Below are 19,293 nucleotides of genomic sequence, written 5' to 3' on the forward strand. Positions count from 1 at the left end.
TAAAATATCATACAAATATTGTAAAAGTAATCCATATTAATGAAGTGGTTTATTCCAAGTCTGAACAGATTTAATTATGCTTTTATATATACACATTGATCAATGCACATAGACAGTGCACATAAATTACTGTACATTAAATCTGAAATGTTATTGCTTGATGAATAGGACCCAATAAGTTTTGTTCTTGTCTCATATTTCATATATATTCAATTTTGGATGAACTATCCCTTTAAATCCAGTCCTTTTTCATCCGTGTGCAGTACAGTATATGAAAAGTTTGTGTACAGTATATCGATAAAGGTTGTCATTTTGTATAGCACTGTTCACAGTCCATGCACTTTTATTAGGGCTGGGCAATATGGGCAAAAATTAATATCTTTGATTTTTTCGCCGATTTGTGATATACGGTATATATCTCAGTATTTTCGTTTTTGTATTTGGATTAAAAAAATCTGTACTTAATATATATTAATCCGCTATATTTTCATAGTATATTCATATATATTTTCTAGTATCAAATTACTGTATATCGATATAAATGATATTGCCTCATATCGAATTGCTTGTAAAAAAAAAAAAAAAAAAAAAAAAAAAAAAAGATATATCATACAAACTCGATATCCAGCTCTAATTTTTATACCTGCTTTACATAAAATATTGCCTTGATACCCCCCTATGGAAAGAACTCCTAAAAATGAATTAACCAGACACTTACTACAGTGTCTACAGTGCACAGCTGGTTTAAATGTTCAGCGAAATATCTGAGCTCGGTCACTGGGACCCGCATTTTCTCCTTATTCACAGCTGTGCTAGTATTACCATTTTTTTTTCATTCTCTTAAATAAAGCTCCTTTTTTCGATAAGTCTCAGGAACATTCCTGCTGCATTAGCTGCTTGGTCTTAAACAGCGTTGGAAATTCTTTGTGTCGGGCAGTAATTGGAGGCAGACTGTTCATGACACGCAGGGCCCTGTTTTACTGCCTCTGTCCCTGCTCACCTCATCTTCCCTCTTTTTCTGGGGGAAAAAAAAAATCAAAACACATGGCTCCACCAACATTGCACATATTGTTTATCACTCACAATGCCACACGTCTGGTTTAGTCTGTAGGCTTGATGAATCAGAGGGGAATAAGGGAGGGGAAGGGACGTAAATAAAACATGCTTTATTCTGCTAGGGGTGATGAAGCCAAAATGTCCCCTTTTCATTTAGGAGAGACTGAGGAAGAGGAAGGGGATACATTCTGAATGCGTCTGTTTACAAGAAGTCGAGATAACATTTTTAGAGGGATTGAGGTAGGATAATGCCGCAAACAAAATAAAGAAGAAAAGTCAGGTCATGTGGGAGTTTAGAGCAGAGTGGGAGAGAGAGAGTGAATATAAAAGAAAGATGTGGTGAGAGTCAGAGATAGGAGGGGATATGGTGCTGTTAAGGAGGGGGATTTGTTAAGAGCCCAACATATGGGAGGAACACAGGATATGAGCTCTCCATCCTGCAGTTAAATCTGACCTTTTGGCTCATGATCAAATGCTCCTCCATCCGAATACCATAGAGTCTCTGTCCCAGGCTGATGGAGAGAGAGAGGGAGAGAGGGAGGGAGGGAAAGAAAGAAAAGGAGCACTTCCCCAGGGTCTGTTTGTGAGTTGCAGGAATTACACAGTCATGCAGTAGGGGGAGAGAGAGTCCTAGACGCTCCTCCTGCTCGAGAATAACACGGCCCCTCTGACACAAACATGCACGCACTGACCAAAAAAAAAAAAAAACTATCTCAGCAGACCAGCACTAAGCACTAAGGGACAATGTTGTCTGGACATTGCAGCTCTTCTGTTATCTTATCACTTCCACTGTGGCTGTCATCTGAGTGAGGGAATTGGGAATAGAAGAAACTGTTCTATTAATAGCTGGCCGGTGGACTGAGCGGATGGATAGAGGAATGGAAAACTGAGGAAAATGACTCAAACACATTCTGCAAAATCTTTTTAAGACATACAACAAGGAGGACATCACCTCACAGTTCTTGTGATTCTCTTCAGTGCACGCAGTGTGAACTTTGTTTTGGGATGTTCTAACTAAGCTGCCAAGTGAACATTTCCCTTTGGCAGACCTCTCTCTCTAGTGTTTTCTCGCCTTGCCCCACACGGTCCTCCACATACAAGTTCTCCGTGCTAGTGGTGAGCTTTGGTTAAAGTAGCTTAATGTGGATTGCCAAGCGATGGAATGTAGTACGTCAGCTGTACAAGTTCAGGAAACTTTCCAACTGAGGAGACCTTCACAGTTTTGGAGCTGTCTCTCTATCTCAAACCCTGTTTTCCAGCAAAAGAGTCTCAGACGATTAGGCTGAACTTGTCTTTTTGTGGATTTTCTCTTAGAACTCAATATGCGTCGTTTTGACAAGCTCAAAAAATCATTTCCATTTCTTGCTCATTTTCATGTCTACAGAGTAAGTCTGTTTTTCATTCTCTTGTGCAGCGCATGCTAGGTTTTAGTATGAGTAATAGAGCTGGGAATTTTTGGGACCGACTCGTGCTTGAGCGTATGTGTGTGTGCTGGTTCATGTCAGCATCTGTGTTGGTGTGACACCGCACCATGCTTTTATACACGTGTCAGAGCTTAGCTGTGTTCATGAAAATCATCAGACCATACCAGAGCCTGACCCTAACAATACATGAAACCTTCACAGTGCATAACTTGAGAGCATCATGTCTAACAATGTATTTCTCACACATTGTCAGAAGTCAGGTGATTTGCCATTTATATAGTATTATGTTGCGTCCATTTATGCATTCTTGTTAAATTTATTATCGTACTGTTGCCAGTCTTTGTAGCTGATTTGTTGTGCCTCATCATGGTAATTCATTTGTAATGTTCTTAAATTTGCTTGAAGGGTGTAACCACTCTTAGTTGTAAGACATGGACTCTGTCCAAGGGCCATGGCAATAGTTCCATTGGGCTTAAAGTCTACAACCCTGTAACACCATAAGCATTACTTCAAATTGCACAAGCTTCACTCATTGCCACCAACATTGCTCAGTATACCTGCATTTAGGTAATACTTGTTAGCAGTACCACCATATTTTCCAAATAATAATAATACCGTAATGTTAAGTACCAAATATTAAAATCTATTATAGAGGGGTCTTGATTTGTTTGGAGTGCTTACAAATACCAAAAGCAGTTCCTTTTTAGCATTGGAGTGCTTACAAAGACCAAAAGCAGTTCCTTTTTAGCATTGTAAAAGATGCATGCACACTATGCATGACCACATATCATCAGGATCAGGTTTATCAAACTCATCACATATCAAGATCACAATTGAGCCAGACATGTCAAGGATGCTTTTCCACTGTGGTTGTGAGGACAGATCGCTTGCTTGAATTAGTAGTTAGATTTGTCAGACTGTGAGCCTCAGCCTTCATATCAAATACAGAAAGCTGTAACTGATTTGTCTGTAGATATTATTTACACATGTTCCTTGATACAACCACACATTGGCTCATTTCACCCACAGGACAAGTGTTTTTCCTCCTCTATCATCAGTCACTGAAGAGGCCTGGGTTTCTCTTTCTTTTTCACACATTCCTCTTCCTTTTTTGCACAGGAGAGATGTTTCCTGTATGTTCAGAGGTATACAGTGTCTAAACTTAGTTTGCAAGCCAGCAGGCTAGATTGGAACTATTGAGACATATTTGGACATGATGTTGGATCTGTTCCCAGTTTAAGTGTGAAAGGTTGCTGGGAAGTTCAGTAAGGGGGAAGAAATATGGCTGTTTGTAGATGTAAATAACTATTTTGTCAATATAAACTTAATATCAAACAATATAAATATCAAACAATATCTTTCAGTGGCATTTGCTAATGTATGCATCACTATAATTAGGCTTCATACTGAGTTACATTTAATCAAAATTCTAAAACTTTAACAGTTTAATGCCATTGAAATAATAAGGCCATACTTCTCCAAATTATGTTGGCTGTTTAATTTTTTTCCAGATTCTGTATTTTATGATTGAATACAAATAAGTTATGATCAATTATATCACCACCACAGCTCATTCACTTTGATGCAGACTTTATATTTATATAAACAAAGAAATGCTTGAATGCATTCATTAAAAATGTTTTTATGACAGATTAAGCAATTTCTGCATCATGAAAAGAAACCTGTCCACTTTGTAACCCTTTGTTTTACATGAATATCTCAGCAAGCTTCTGCCACTTTTACAACTCTGCAACAGGGACCAACCATTTAAAAAGGAGCTGAGAGAACAGAAAAAAAATTAATTAAGTGGCGGAAGTCTCCGCGTTCAGCGCAAATCCCGCCCTGCAGCTGATTCTTAAGGCCGGTGACACACTGGCTGTGTGGCGTATCTGCTGCGTGCCAGAAGCGTGGCGGCTGCCTCGCGTTTTCTGTGTCTTTACACACCAGGAGTGTGCCTGACGCGGCGCTGGCGCGCTGCTGCTGCTGCTGCTGTAGGTGACATAGAGGGAGACCACCGACAGACCAGGATCTTGTCTTCATGACAACAATATCAACTCTTTTTTACACACCTACAACTACGCCTACTGATAAAGGACACCGTCAACAGTTTTGACGGCAAAATATACTATGTTTGACAGGTGCAATATTTGAAAATCGATAATTATTTATTTATTTTTTAAATTACATTTGCAGATATTACATATCTGAATTTATGTCAACCTATAGACTTTCAAACATCAAAATGTCATGAATTAATATGTATTTGTGTACAAAATGATATATAAACATATTTTCCTATTATATTTTGCCTGGAAATGCTTCCAACACGCTAGCGTGTCGCGTGAAAAATAGGCGTCGGTTCTACGTATTTCTAGCATGCACGCGTTTTCCGAGCGGCTCACGCAGGCAGTCTGCAAGCTCTAACCTGTTAACATGGGAGCCAAATTAAAAACGGACACGCCACGCGGCTGAGACGCTTGCGCCACGCATCCAGTGTGTCGCTGGCCTAAGGCCGGTGACACACTGGCTGCGTGGCGTGAGCGACGAGCATGGCGTTTTTGCTGTGTGTCAGTTGCGTGACGGCTGCCTCGCATTTTCTGTGTCTTTACACACCAGAATCGTGCCTGAAGCGGCTCTGGCGCGCTGCTGCTACTGTAGGTGACAGAGGGAGACCGCCGACAGACCAGGATCTTGTCTTCATGACAACAATATCTATACTTCATGCTGAGCATAAATAAAAAGCCTAGGCAAAATAGACTATGTTTGACAGGTGCAATATGCCAGTGTGTCACCAGCCTAAGGTTTTCAAAAGGCATCACGCGAGTGTGAACATCACTACAATTAGGAAAAAAACGATTGTAATTCAAACACAGCCCCCGTCGGCATTTAAACAGACCTTTGCTCTTAATTCCGATCAGTCCAACGCAATAACGAAATCTGAGCAGGTCTAAAAACTGAAACTGTTGATGCTGGAAAAGTGATATATATTTTTTAAATATGACCATGCATACAAGCTGGGATTGGTAATGCTGCACTGTAATCATAGTTATTTATTTATATTTTTCATTATATTTTATTATATGATATTGGTTTGAGACTGCGAGTATTTTATTAGAACTTTGCAGCAGTATTTTATTTCTTAGTCTTTTTTTAGTTTATATATATTATATTAAAAAGTGTAAACAAATTGTAAAAAAAAGTTTATAATAAACAACCTGCAGTTTAATGTTTGCATTTCTTTCCCTTACTGTACCGAAAATGAACCGAACCGTGACTTTAAAACCGAGGTATGTACCGAACCGTGATTTTTGCATACCGTTACACCCCTAATATATATATATATATATATATATATATATATATGTATGTGTGTGTGTGTGTGTGTGTGTGTGTGTGTACATGTTTTTGTGACACATCAGGACACAACTCTGTATAATGACATGGGTATGACACAGGTATTACAAGGAGAGGGTGACTTATGAGGACATAACCCATGTCCCCTTTTTTCAAAACGCTTATAAACCAAACAGAAGGGTTTTTTTTTTTTGAGAAAGTGAAAATGCACAAAGTTTCCTGTGAGGGTTAGGGTTAGGTGTAGGGTTGGTGTAGGGCCATAGAATATACAGTTTGTACAATATAAAAACCATTACGCCTATGGGATGTCCCCACTTTTCACAAAAACAAACGTGTGTGTGTGTGTGTGTGTGTATTTGGTCTATTGAATGTGTGTTTCTTCCACAGTAATGTAATGCCTTTTGAATTATCTTAGTTTGAGCAAATGTTGATATATTATTATATGTAGTGATTGACTGATATATTGGCTTTGGCCGATAATTGACTTTTTTCGTTATTATTGGTTATAAGTTTTTCTGTTTGGCAGATGGATTACTCAAATCAGAAAGAATGTGAAGGTTATGAGAACGACAATGGACATTCCTTCCGGAATATTTTCGCGTGAAAGCATGCATGCAAGCACACAATAGCTCTCTCAATAATGCATTTAAACAAATTTAATCTTACAGTGCTACATCATCCGTATCCGATTTTGAATGAGCAGAAATCTGTAAAAAATGCAGCAATCCGTAGTCAATATAACTGGTGAAAACATACTTATTTTCTTCCTTCTCCAAATAAATCTGCATAAAGCAGCAACGATACCTTTTAATGCTGACAACCATGTAATAAGCTTGGCATGTAGTAGGAATATTGTTCGCACACTAGTGTTCCAATAAGCCACTTTTAAGCAACTGTAATTAATTTTAAGTTAATGTATGTTATGAAAATAAATTCTGCTGTATTTTAAAACATAATGAAACACTTCAGCCATAAATTTTACTCCGGAAATGAAGATGGAGCACTGTTTCTGATATCAGTGAGTGGGAAATGGTGAACCCAGAGTGGAGCTGGAGTGGGGTGATTATTGAATACTTGGAGCACGGAGTTGTTGCCCCTCTACTCCAATCAGTATACTCTGAAAATCTCACAAAGACTGAAGTATTTCCCCCTCCAAATATCACTAAAATTGCAAATGTGTTAAATGTGTTAAAGTTAAATAAACATGAAGTTAATATAAAGTAACTTAGGCCTATATTTTAGAGATTACCTCCCATTTTTGCTATTTCACCAGCGAAAGTGTTTCTAACTAAACCACAACAGAACTGTTTTTGTTACTGAACGAATCAGCCATGTCATTGCCATTTTTAATTTTAAAATTAAAGTATATTTTAAAGTAAAGTGTGTGTATATAGTGTCTTACTATTTGAATTGACTTTGATTTAAAAGTAAGAATTCAACACGTTAATGCATGTATTTAATTAGGTTAGGAAAAATTGGGCTTAAAAAGTTACAAATTCCCATAATAGGGAAACATTAAAAAAAGTTAATTTCGGTTACTGTGGCAAAATAAACACAGCACAGATATCAACAGATATCAAAAAATATCAAAAGCTTGGGGATTCAGCTGTCCATAGCAGTCCTAAACCTGTTATGCAAGTGTTTTGTCCTAAATTTTACTTGAGTCACAACCAATGATGTACTGGTGATACTCATCCAGCCTGATCCATGGTCTCCTGAGACTGAAGGATGCCTATAAATAAAAAATAGGCCATCAGACACCCTGCTTTCTAAGATCTCGGCATCTGCCATCACAATAATTGTTTACATTTCATTTTACATACAGGCCAAATAATTTGTGTACAGTCTGTAACTTATTGACAGCCCTAATTTCAGCACATCAAGGGAAACTTCTACCCTGTAATTCCTCACAGCTGCTTGTTCATCACTTTTTTTGGAAGGGTAGACTGATTGATTACATCTGATTGAACGGAGTTTGAAGCACAATTTTTCCCCTTGGAATTTAGTATTAAACTAAAAGCGCAATCATATGTCTGCATTTGCATTGCAGTTTGCACCCTTAGCAGCCTGTTATAGTAGCACACATCATATGCATTGCATAAGAAAGTGTCATGAACAAAAGAACAAAAGCTTTAATGTTATACAGTCACAGATGCATGCAAACACACAGTGTCATTCAAAAGGGCAAGTTGAAACCGCTATCTCTCTCCTACCCCTTACCATCCCGGGTTTTTCCTTAATTTTGTTAAGAAGTGACTTACCACAAGACCTCCAGAGAAAGAAAGTGTGTCAGAGAAAGCTCACCAGTGTGAAGGAGTGCAGGGGGAGGGAGAAATTGAAAATTGAAAGCAGCTGATGTCCAATATGCTCCAATAGAAGAAAAAAAAACACACAAAAGCAGACCATGGAAAACAGTAGCACACTTTATTTGTCCCAGAGCTTCCAAGCATCAGTGTCAGTGTTCTTCTATCCATCTGCTGCACCATTCATCTGTTCCTCTTATTGCAATACAGAAGCATAAAGGGACCATTGATGTTCATTGTTTGAAACGTGATAAGGACTTTGGGACAAGAGGATTTACATTTTTATGGATACGTCAAAACATTGTAAATTGGGTCCGAAATGGAATTAGACATGCAGCAGCTTCTGTGAAAAGGTAAGGCCTATGTAATCTGGTTAGTTTTGGAGGTTTGGAGATGCTCCTTTTGGGAGTAATTAAATAGATTTAGAGAGCAGCTTAGTACATGTGGCCTGGGCCATGGCCATTGCCATCAGTGTTTTATGAACTTCAGGTGTGCATGTTCATGTTTGGGTCTGTGTGTGTGTGTGCTAACCAGATGTGGGCCACGTTTAAACAGTGAAAGCCAACTGTACTGTTTTTTTCCCCCTCCCTCATTTTGGCCGCACATTCTGAACATTTAAGATGCTATCAAATGTATTCCGTTTAATCACACTTTTGGACTTGGTCGCTAAGTTCTGTTTTGTTGAACACTACTTTTTGTTTTTGACTGTTTGTTAGTTTATTTTGCTGGAAATAACATGAACATGCTTGTTTCTGGGGTTTTGGCAGAGTTTCCTATGGGGAATAGCTCTGTGGAATTCATTGGTGTGTGTCTGTCTGTGCAGAAGTTGGGCAGCAGTATGCAGTGTGAAGAGGGCACTGAGTGGCTGCTGGAGCTGCTGATGGAAGTTCAACTGCAGCAGTATTTCCTGCGCATCCGTGATGAGCTCAACGTTACACGTCTCTCTCACTTTGACTATGTGAAGAATGAGGACCTGGAGAAGATTGGTATGGGCCGGCCTGGTGAGTCTTACCAAGGTGTTTTGCTTGTAGGTTCATTACAAATAATGCTTTCCAAAAGGCAGTGTACTCAAAGAAAAGCATCAGCTTATACATAGAGAGATAAAAAAAATTTCTTGATTTAAATTGTGGTAATTGACATAGTGATAAACAGAGGATTGATGAAGACAAATATAATTTTTTTGTATTACAATACAATATTTAGAAAATATTAAAAAAAGATATAAAATTGAAAATATAAAATTAAATATTTAGTATTAGCTCTACACATTAAAGAGGACTTATTATGCCCCATTTTACAAGATTTAAAATAAGCCTCTGATGTCCTCAGAGTGTGTGAAGTTTTAGCTCAATTATAAAACACTAGACAGAAACTTAGATCTCATATAAGTGATTTATTTGAGCACTAGAAAAATACAATAAGAATAATTTGAGTAAGAAAAATAATAATAATAATAATAACTTTGTATGCCAATTACAGACAATCCTGAGATTGCTAGAAATGCAGCATTTACAATGAATTACAAAGCAAATAAGTGCTGATGTGCTGATGGCCACTTATACAGATGGTAATAACACAAATGCGCCATAAAGTAAATAATCCACTTCTCTATTCATATACGTTCACTTTGATAGCCGTGATCATACAGTAATAGCGTGCTGATTTGCACTCAAACAGATGGTAATCATGCAGATACATTCACATTCAACATAAAACACACTCTCACATATATAAAAACTGTTGAAAAATAAAACAAACAAAGAAAAAGGCGATCGCTATAAGTTCCGCCTCTATCAGCTGACAGGTGCGTCAGAATTCAAATATTCTATCTTTCGCCTATCTTTCATTCCCTTTTTTTCCGGTGGATCGTCTCATTCTGTATGTGACACTGTACACTGCAAAACCATTCTGTTTTTTTACTACCAAGACGCAGTTTCTTAGCGTGAGTTATTCCATAACGGACACAAACAGTTCTGTCGCTGAAGAACTGAAACATAAACAAAGGAATTAAAATCCATATTACAATTTTTACCTGTTACAAATGATTTGTATGTATATGTATACAAGTCATTTTTAACACTTTCTGCATCCCCTAATCTAAAGTGTAAACTATCCATCACTTGTAAATATGTTACATATTTTTAACAGATCTTCCTGTTACATGATCCATCTCATTTCATTACTTTACACAAGCCTGAACTTATTTAAATAAATAAATTAACACACTGCCACCATTTAATCAGCATTTAATGGTTTGTTTTTTACTTTTGTTTCCCATGGGAGAGCTGCTCACCATAACATGAAAACGCACCATAAACGTAGTCCATTATTTTGTGCATTTTATTCCAAGTCTTCAAAAATTGTATGATACCACTGTGTGAGAAAAAGATTTGTTTTCCATAATATAATCATTATACATTAATAATAGTATATATCTGCTGTCTCATCCATTAAAACTTTCAAAATTGGCGCTTCAAACACAATGACACAGGTTTGCGGCAGCCAGTGACGTCAAACCTCACTCCTTATTGGCTGTCACTTGTGATTTGCGACCACCATAGATTGTTTGCGACATGTCAAATTTGAGTTTCTGTGTTGAGTGAGATGCAGTACGAGTGCCTGACGCTTTGGAGGATGGAAATGCAGATCTGGAGAATGTGTGCAGCAATTAAAAACTTTAATTTCATTCTGTAACTCACACAAAATTATGTTTTGCTTTCAGAACACTGGTAATGTAGCACACACGTCATTTTATCTGTTCTTTATACAGCTTTTTGTAATTAAATTATTTTGACTAACGTACATTTATCTGCCGGTTACATTTTGTATATTGTCAAAATGGTTATGCTTAATATTATAGGGTGGAGTAGGGAGCTTACAATTATCCTTTTTATACAATAGTACAGTAGGTAGACAGCCTAATTGGGCATTACCGCCGCGGCACCTGTAATTCAGTTGTGTGTTAAAATCATTCGCGAAACTACCGCCAGGTGGCGCAAAGGATCATATGCATGCTATTGTTATTAAACCGTAAATAAATATAAGGCCCATGTATGTGTATATATATATATATATATATATATATATATATATATATATATATATATATATATATATATGTATATGTATAAAAGCTAAATGTTTTAATTTCATTTTCATTTCGGTTCATTCTTGGTTTAAAAAAAATCAGGTTCCATATGCAGAGCGAAATGAGAACGGTCCAGCATTCAGCAATAATTATTATTAACCCTGTTTTTATTCTTGATTTTTTCAAACTACTAACATTACATTACAGTTACATTTATTCATTTAGCAGACGCTTTTATCCAAAGTGACTTACAGATGAGGACAGTGGAAGCAATCAAAAACAACAAAAAGAGCAATGATATATAAGTGCTATAACAAGTCTCAGATAGGTTAACACAGTACACGTAGCATGGGATTTTAAATAATAAAAATAAATAAAAATAACGGATAGAATAAAAAAAGAATAGAGCAAGCTAGTGTTAGAGATCTTTTCACATACACACAAACACAAAAACACACACACATATAATTGCAAAATAAATGAAAAGAAAATAGAATACAAAAAGATTAGAAAGGAAGGTAGATTTTTTTAAAGAATAGAATTAGAATAGTGAATGTTAAAATTAGAGGGTCAAATAAAGATGGAAGAGATGTGTTTTCAGCCGATTCTTGAAGATGGCTAAGGACTCAGCTGCTCGGATTGTGTTGGGGAGGTCATTCCACCAGGAGGGGAACATTTAATTTAAAAGTCCGTAAAAGTGACTTTGTGCTTCTTTGGGATGGCACAATCAAGTGACGTTCACTTGCAGCACGCAAGCTTCTAGAGGGCACATAAGTCTGAAGTAACAAATTTAGGTAAATGGGTGCAGAGCCAGTGGTAGTTTTGTAGGCAAACATTAATGCCTTGAATTTTATGCGAGCAGCTATTGGAAGCCAGTGCAAATTGATAAACAGAGGTGTGACGTGTATTCTTTTTGGCTCATTAAAAATTAATCTTGCTGCCGCGTTCTGAATTAATTGTAAAGGTTTGACAGAATTGGCTGGAAGACCTGCCAAGGGGGCATTGCAATAGTCCAGCCTGGACAGAACAAGAGCTTGAACAAGGAGTTGTGCTGCATGTTTCGAAAGAAAGGGCTTGATCTTCTTGATATTGAATAAAGTAAATCTGCAGGATCGGACAGTTTTAGCAATGTGGTCTGAGAAAGTCAGCTGATCATCAATCATAACTCCAAGGCTTCTAGCTGTCTTTGAAGGAGTTATGGTTGATGTGCCTAACTTGATGGTGAAATTGTGATGAAACGATGGGTTTGCTGGAATCACAAGCAGTTCTGTCTTGGCAAGGCTGAGTTGAAGGTGATGGTCCATCATCCAGGAAGAAATGTCTGTTAGACAAGCTGAGATGCGAATAGCAACCGTCGGATCATCAGGATAGAATGAGAGGTAGAGTTGAGTGTCATCAGCATAGCAGTGGTATGAAAAGCCATGTTTCTGAATGACAGAACCTAATGATGCCATGTAGACAGAGAAGAGAAGTGGTCCAAGAACTGAGCCCTGAGGCACCCCAGTAGTTAGATGTTGTGACTTGGACACCTCTCCAAGATACTTTGAAGGACCTATCTGATAGGTAGGACTCAAACCATTGAAGTGTGGTTCCTGAGATGCCTTTTGCCAGTAGGGTTGATAGGAGGATCTGGTGGTTAACCGTGTCAAAAGCAGCGGACAGATCAAGCAGGATAAGTACTGAAGATTTGGATTCTGCTCTTGCCAGTCTTAGAGCTTCAACAACTGAGAGCAAGGCCGTCTCAGTTGAATGCCCACTTCTGAAGCCAGAATGGTTGCTGTCAAGGAGGTTGTTGTTTGTGAGAAATGTAGAGACTTGGTTGAACACAGCTCGTTCAAGTGTTTTTGCAATGAAAGGAAGAAGGGAAACTGGTCTGTAGTTCTCTAAAAGATATGGGTTGAGGTTGGGTTTCTTAAGTAGTGGAGTTATACGTGCCTGTCTAAATGATGAGGGAAAAACACCAGTGTGGAGGGATGTGTTGATGATGTGAGTGAGTGCAGGTACAACTGCAGGAGAAATGGCTTGAAGGAGATGAGATGGAATAGGATCAAGCGGGCAAGTAGTAGGGTGATTAGAAAGGATGAGTTTTGAGACTTCTGCCTCAGAGAGTAAAGAGAAGGATGTAAATGAGTGTATGTTTGCTGGTGATATGAGCTTGACTGATTGTGTGTTGAAAATTGTGCACTAATGTGTTTAATTTTATTAATGAAAAACATTGCAAAGTCGTCAGCTATTATAGATTAAGCAGGAGGTGGAGGAGGAGGACAAAGAAGTGAGGAAAATGTTTTAAAAAGCATGCGAGAGTTAGACGAATTGTTAATTTTGTTATGGTAGTATGTCATTTTAGCAGTGGAGACATCAGCAGAGAAGGAAGATAGGAGTGACTGATACACATTAAGGTCAGTAGTATTTTTGGATTTGCGCCACACCCTTTCAGCAGCTCTAAGCTTAGAACGGTGTTCGCGTAGAACATCAGATAACCAAGGGGCAGAAGGGATGTTACGGGCTGGTCTGGAAGATAAGGGACAAACAGTGTCTAAACAAGATGTAAGAGTGGAGCAAACTATCAGTATCAGGAGCACTGTTAGCATCCAAAGATGCAAACAGTTTAGGAGAAGGAAGTGAAGATGAAACCATTGCAGAAAGACGGGAGGGTGAAAGTGTGCGTAGGTTACATCGAAAGATGACATGTGGAGGGGTAAGTGATGTGGCAGGGACCATGTTGAGGTTAAGAGTGAGGAGGAAGTGATCCGACGTGTGCAGTGGAGTAACCAGAACATGATCAGTAGAGCAGTGTCGTGTATAAATAAGCTCCAGTTGGTTGCCTGATTTGTGAGTAGCAATAGTTGACACTCCAAGCATAACTAGGGGAGTACCATCCTCAGAAAAGGTTGAGAGCAACACATCTAATTCATCCAAAAAGTTACCCAGTGGTCCTGGGGGTCGATAGACAACTACAAAATGTATTTTAAAAGGGTAGGTAACAGTAACTGAATGAGATTCAAAGGAGCTGTTGATACCCAAAGATGGTAAAGAATTAAATTTCCAATCATTAGAGATGAGCAGACCAGTACCTCCACCTCTTCCAGTCAAACGGGGGGAGTGGGAAAATTAGAAATTATTGGAGAGTGCTGCAGGTGTAGCAGTGTCCTCTGGTTTGATCCAGGTCTCTGTTAGGGCCATGAGATTAAGCTTTGAATGACTAATAATAGAAGTAATGAAATCAGCTTTGTTTACAGCAGACTGGCAATTCCAGAGACCAATAGAAAAAGAAAGTAGTGTATTAGCAGATATAGGCAAAGTGTGCAGATTGTTAAGATTGCGCTGTCTACATTGTGTGACGTGTGGTTTGCGAGTGGTAGTGATAGTAGGGATCTGGAAACACATAGTAAGATTTGGTTATAAACAAAAAACAACTGAAACAGAAATGAAACAAGAAGGAAAAAGATTAATCGAAACAATACTTATATTCCCTGCCGGTGTCCCTGCCCGGTGGAGTCGCACGGTAGAGTCGATGGTCTTTACACTCTTCAGTCTTCACACGAGGAGGGCTTAACTGGAGGGCTGCCACGACCGCTGCCGCGGTATACTAATCTTTTTTAAACCCGACCAAACGGAAATTGAATTCAGCTGAACGCACTTTACTGTTTATCACAACAAAGGTCTAAGCAAGAGCACAACACTGACAACGTATGCGATAGAGTACGAGACCAAACGCAGCACGTCTCAACACAGTAAACAAACAAGTGTTTCCTAGCAATGACAATTGCGCTAAATACTAATGAGACAAGAAATAAATACACTTACGATCTGCTTTTAACTCGCGCTGATTTAACTGCTTCTCACAAAGGGTATTTCTATACACTCTCTTGGCTGGTGCTTGAACGCACTTTACTGTTTATCACAACAAAGTTCTAAGCAAAGGCACAACACTGACAACGTATGCGATAGAGTACGAGACCAAACGCAGCATTTGCTAACACTAACACTTTGCATTTTTGAATTATGCCTTATGTGTGCCCAAAAACTGAGTATTTTCTGTTTCTGCTGTTTGATCGCGCTGGTGTCTCACGCACATATTCACTGGAAACAGCAGTCGTTCACCAGACATTCAGCGTTAGCAGCGGTCAACTTCACATATTGTTAATTATGATTTTTACTAAACAATACTACAAACGATACTGAAACAAGCATGAAGGACAAAGCCTATTTTACCTCATGAATAATAGTTAAGCTTCAAATGGGCAACATCACGAATATGGAAACGGATTTCTCCCGAGTGAGAGAATGAGAAAGCCCAACCTTACCTTATGCTTAGCTTTAAATTATTATTATTATTTGTTTGTTTATAGCTAAGGCTATATTATTATATACTGCAATTATATGTATCAATTAGAATTCTATATTTTTAATTCTTGTTTTGTTCTGATATATTTGTTAAATTTAAAGGATTTGTTGTAAAGTGAACTAAATATATCCTGTTTGTACATGATAACAGTATTAGGCCAGCTGTTATTACTTCTTAATTGTAATAAAATGCAATTTATACATGAATTATATAATATCCAAAAAAAACGAAAAAAAAAAAAAAAACGCAGCAAACGAAAATAGGTGATGAATCCGTTAAAATGAAACCTATACACGACTCATATATTTTTTCTCTCACAAACTTAATTTATTTTTTAGCGTGTTTAAAATAAATAAATAAAGAAAACATGCAGCAAATGAAAAAAGGCGATTAATCCATTAAAATTTGTTACTCTGGGTTAACAGTAATTAGTATTATATACTTCAGAGCAGAGCCTGCATGGCTATCCAGGTGTTTTTTTTTTTTTATTGCATTTGAAAATGACTTTGTTCATCACATTCATTTCACGCGCTCTGGCGCAGATCCCCATCCCGCGATGCTCAGCTGTGGACGATTTAAAAATGTTTGATATAAAGGTTGCTGTCCCATTTTATACAGGAGTTGTTCATTTAAAAAAATCTAATTATATTGTTAGTTCTAATTATATTATTAACACAATTTCATTTAGACTATTTAACATGCACTGTGACATTTTATCCTTTTTAATTTATAAACTCCTTGAGATTTTAAAGTTAGTTTAATACTATTTAAATTCAAGTTAAAAAATAGGTTTTAACTGCTTAAATTATTTCTATGAATTAGTAATATGTTATCATGATTATTCTTGTAGAAAATAAGTGTTTATTCTTTACGAAAATAATGGAATAAATAAGGGACGATCCAAATATTTGTTTTGCTTCACCTATTTATGTAGGCTACAATTATTCAAAAATAAATAAATAACTAAATAAATAAATAAAAATGACATTAAAAAATACCATTGGCCTGAGTAAATCTGGGCCCGGTTCCCCGGTAACGCTCACTGTTAGCGCACTAAGAAGACCTCGAAAGATATATCTTACCAAAGTTGTTTATGTTCCTAAGTGTGTTCCCCGAAGTGTCCCTTAGGAAGCTTCTTAGCACGCTGCCTCTTACGTCCGACGTTACAAGAGCGCTGTCCCGAGTGAAAGTGCTGAATTATTTGGCATCGATTGCTCAGGAATTCGACAAGTTCTATGCAAATTAATCATTCATCAAATTATTCCAGTAACATTTATTTTAACATAGTTTAAGTTATCAGTAGAATATAGACTATAAATTAAATAATCAAATGGTAAGTAATATGTCCACACGATATGCTGTGACGGTTAGATGAACCGGGTATCCCTCGCTAATCATCCACCCTCCTTATCCTGTTGTGCCACTTGTGCAGCTTCTTGACATGGGTTTAACGACTTCTAAAAATCATGTAATACACTTTTATATTAATGGGAAGGCATTTTACAATCAGAATTGATTGGCAAGTAGCTGCAGTTACTTCTGTTTAATGCGCTATTGATTGCCATTGGTTAATGTTTTCAATAAAAAGCAACCTATCTACAATGAACAGAAAGAGAGAGAGTTAGATACATAATATGCTGGGGAAGCAAAATAAAAAAGGGCACCAAGCTTCTCGTCAGAGGAACTTGAAGTTTTGCTGGACCTTGCCACCAGGTCGGAGATCACACCCCTATGGTCCAATATAACCTGCACGTTTATGGCCGTGTATCCCTTTCGCGATATGTAGCCTACACCTCATCAATCACTGATGAATTGGCGATAGGGATGAGTGTGCCATCCACCAGGATGTAATCCCCGGCATGGCGCAGAAGGGCGTTGGTGACAGTGTGGACGCACCTCTCCCTCGATGAAGCTCTCTGTAGCAAAAAAAAAAAAAAGAAAAACTCAGCGCTAGAAGCAGCTGGACTTCAGGGCTTAAAGCTAAATTCCGCAGCGTTACCCTGGCAAGCACAGGTCTGAGAAGGTCCAGCAGCTCCATAATGAGCTGTCTTGGGAGGCAATTTTTTTTTAAATATAGCCTCGTCAGGCAAAATGTCAAAAGGGCTTAAGTTTTGCAGAATAAAAAAAATGACATGGACTAAACGGCTCCGCATCCGGCGTCGTCTTTGATTCAATACAAGGACACGTTGGATCACTGCCATAGTTTGTCGCTTACTGGACTCCACCATGCTTACCCATTTATAGATTTTAGCCATTTAGAGCCAAATTGTTTGCCAGATTTTAATTATCAAAAGTGATTGCCAATTTAAACGCTTTAACCCTCTGGAGTCTAAGGGTATTTTTGGGGCCTGGAGAAGTTTTGTCATGCCCTGACATATGTGCTTTTTTTCAGTTTCTTATAAATATCTAAATGGTTAAAGTCTAATCTCACTGTGATCAGCACAAACTGGGCTATAATAATATGTGAGCAGCATGTATGTACAGGCGTGGCCAAAAGTTTTGAGAATTACATAAATATTAGTTTTCAAAAAGTTTGCTGCTAAACTCCTTTTAGATCTTTGTTTCAGTTGTTTCTGTGATGTACTGAAATATAATTACAAGCACTTCATACGTTTCAAAGGCTTTTATCGACAATTACATGACATTTATGCAAAGAGTCAGTATTTGCAGTGTTGGCCCTTCTTTTTCAGGACCTCTGCAATTCGACTGGGCATGCTCTCAATCAACTTCTGGGCCAAATCCTGACTGATAGCAACCCATTCTTTCATAATCACTTCTCGGAGTTTGTCAGAATTAGTGGGTTTTTGTTTGTCCACCCGCCTCTTGAGGATTGACCACAAGTTCTCAATGGGATTAAGATCTGGGGAGTTTCCAGGCCATGGACCCAAAATTTCAACATTCTGGTCCCCGATCCACTTAGTTATCACTTTTGCCTTATGGCACGGTGCTCCATCGTGCTGGAAAATGCCCCAACAATCGGAAAGGGGCTTCATTGGAGAATATGACTTTGCCCCAGTCCTCAGCAGTCCATTCACTAAACTTTCTGCAGAAGATCAATCTGTCCCTGATGTTTTTTTGGAGAGAAGTGGCTTCTTTGCTGCCCTTCTTGACACCAGGCCATCTTCCAGAAGTCTTCGCCTCACTGTGCGTGCAGATGCGCTCACACCTGCCTGCTGCCATTCCTGAGCAAGCTCTGCACTGGTGGCACTACGATCCCGCAGCTGAATCCTCTTTAGGAGACGATCCTGGCGCTTGCTGGACTTTCTTGGACACCCTGAAGCCTTCTTTACAAGAATTGAACCTCTTTCCTTGAAGTTCTTGATGATCCTATAAATTGTTGATTTAGGTGCAATCTTAGTAGCCACAATATCCTTGCCTGTGAAGCCATTTTTATGCAACGCAATGATGGCTGCACGCGTTTCTTTGCAGGTCACCATGGTTAACAATGGAAGAACAATGATTTCAAGCATCACCCTCCTTTTAACATGTCAAGTCTGCCATTCTAACCCAATCAGCCTGACATAATGCTCTCCAGCCTTGTGCTCGTCAACATTCTCACCCGAGTTAACAAGACGATTACTGAAATGATCTCAGCAGGTCCTTTAATGACAGCAATGAAATTCAGAAAAGGTTTTTTTGGGATTAAGTTCATTTTCATGGCAAAGAAGGACTATGCAATTCATCTGATCACTCTTCATAACATTCTGGAGTATATGGAAA

General features: G+C 38.2%; 1 protein-coding gene across 5 annotated transcripts in view; it reads left to right on the top strand.

Moving 5' to 3' along the window:
* Nucleotides 1–19,293, top strand: part of tnk2b (tyrosine kinase, non-receptor, 2b) — a 203,551-nt gene that overhangs the window by 118,116 nt on the left and 66,142 nt on the right. For 2 of the 5 annotated variants that reach the window (XM_059502262.1, XM_059502260.1), the window contains one exon: nt 8,961–9,153. In XM_059502262.1, coding sequence (XP_059358245.1) covers nt 8,976–9,153 — 178 coding nt within the window. In that variant the 5' untranslated portion in view covers nt 8,961–8,975. Of the gene's footprint in view, nt 1–1,686; nt 2,442–8,960; nt 9,154–19,293 lie in introns of those variants that run through there. The other 3 variants (XM_059502259.1, XM_059502261.1, XM_059502263.1) reach the window with 3 other exon arrangements.

This window comes from Carassius carassius, chromosome 20 (genome assembly GCF_963082965.1).
Source record: "Carassius carassius chromosome 20, fCarCar2.1, whole genome shotgun sequence".
Classification (NCBI taxonomy): Eukaryota; Metazoa; Chordata; class Actinopteri; order Cypriniformes; family Cyprinidae; genus Carassius; species Carassius carassius.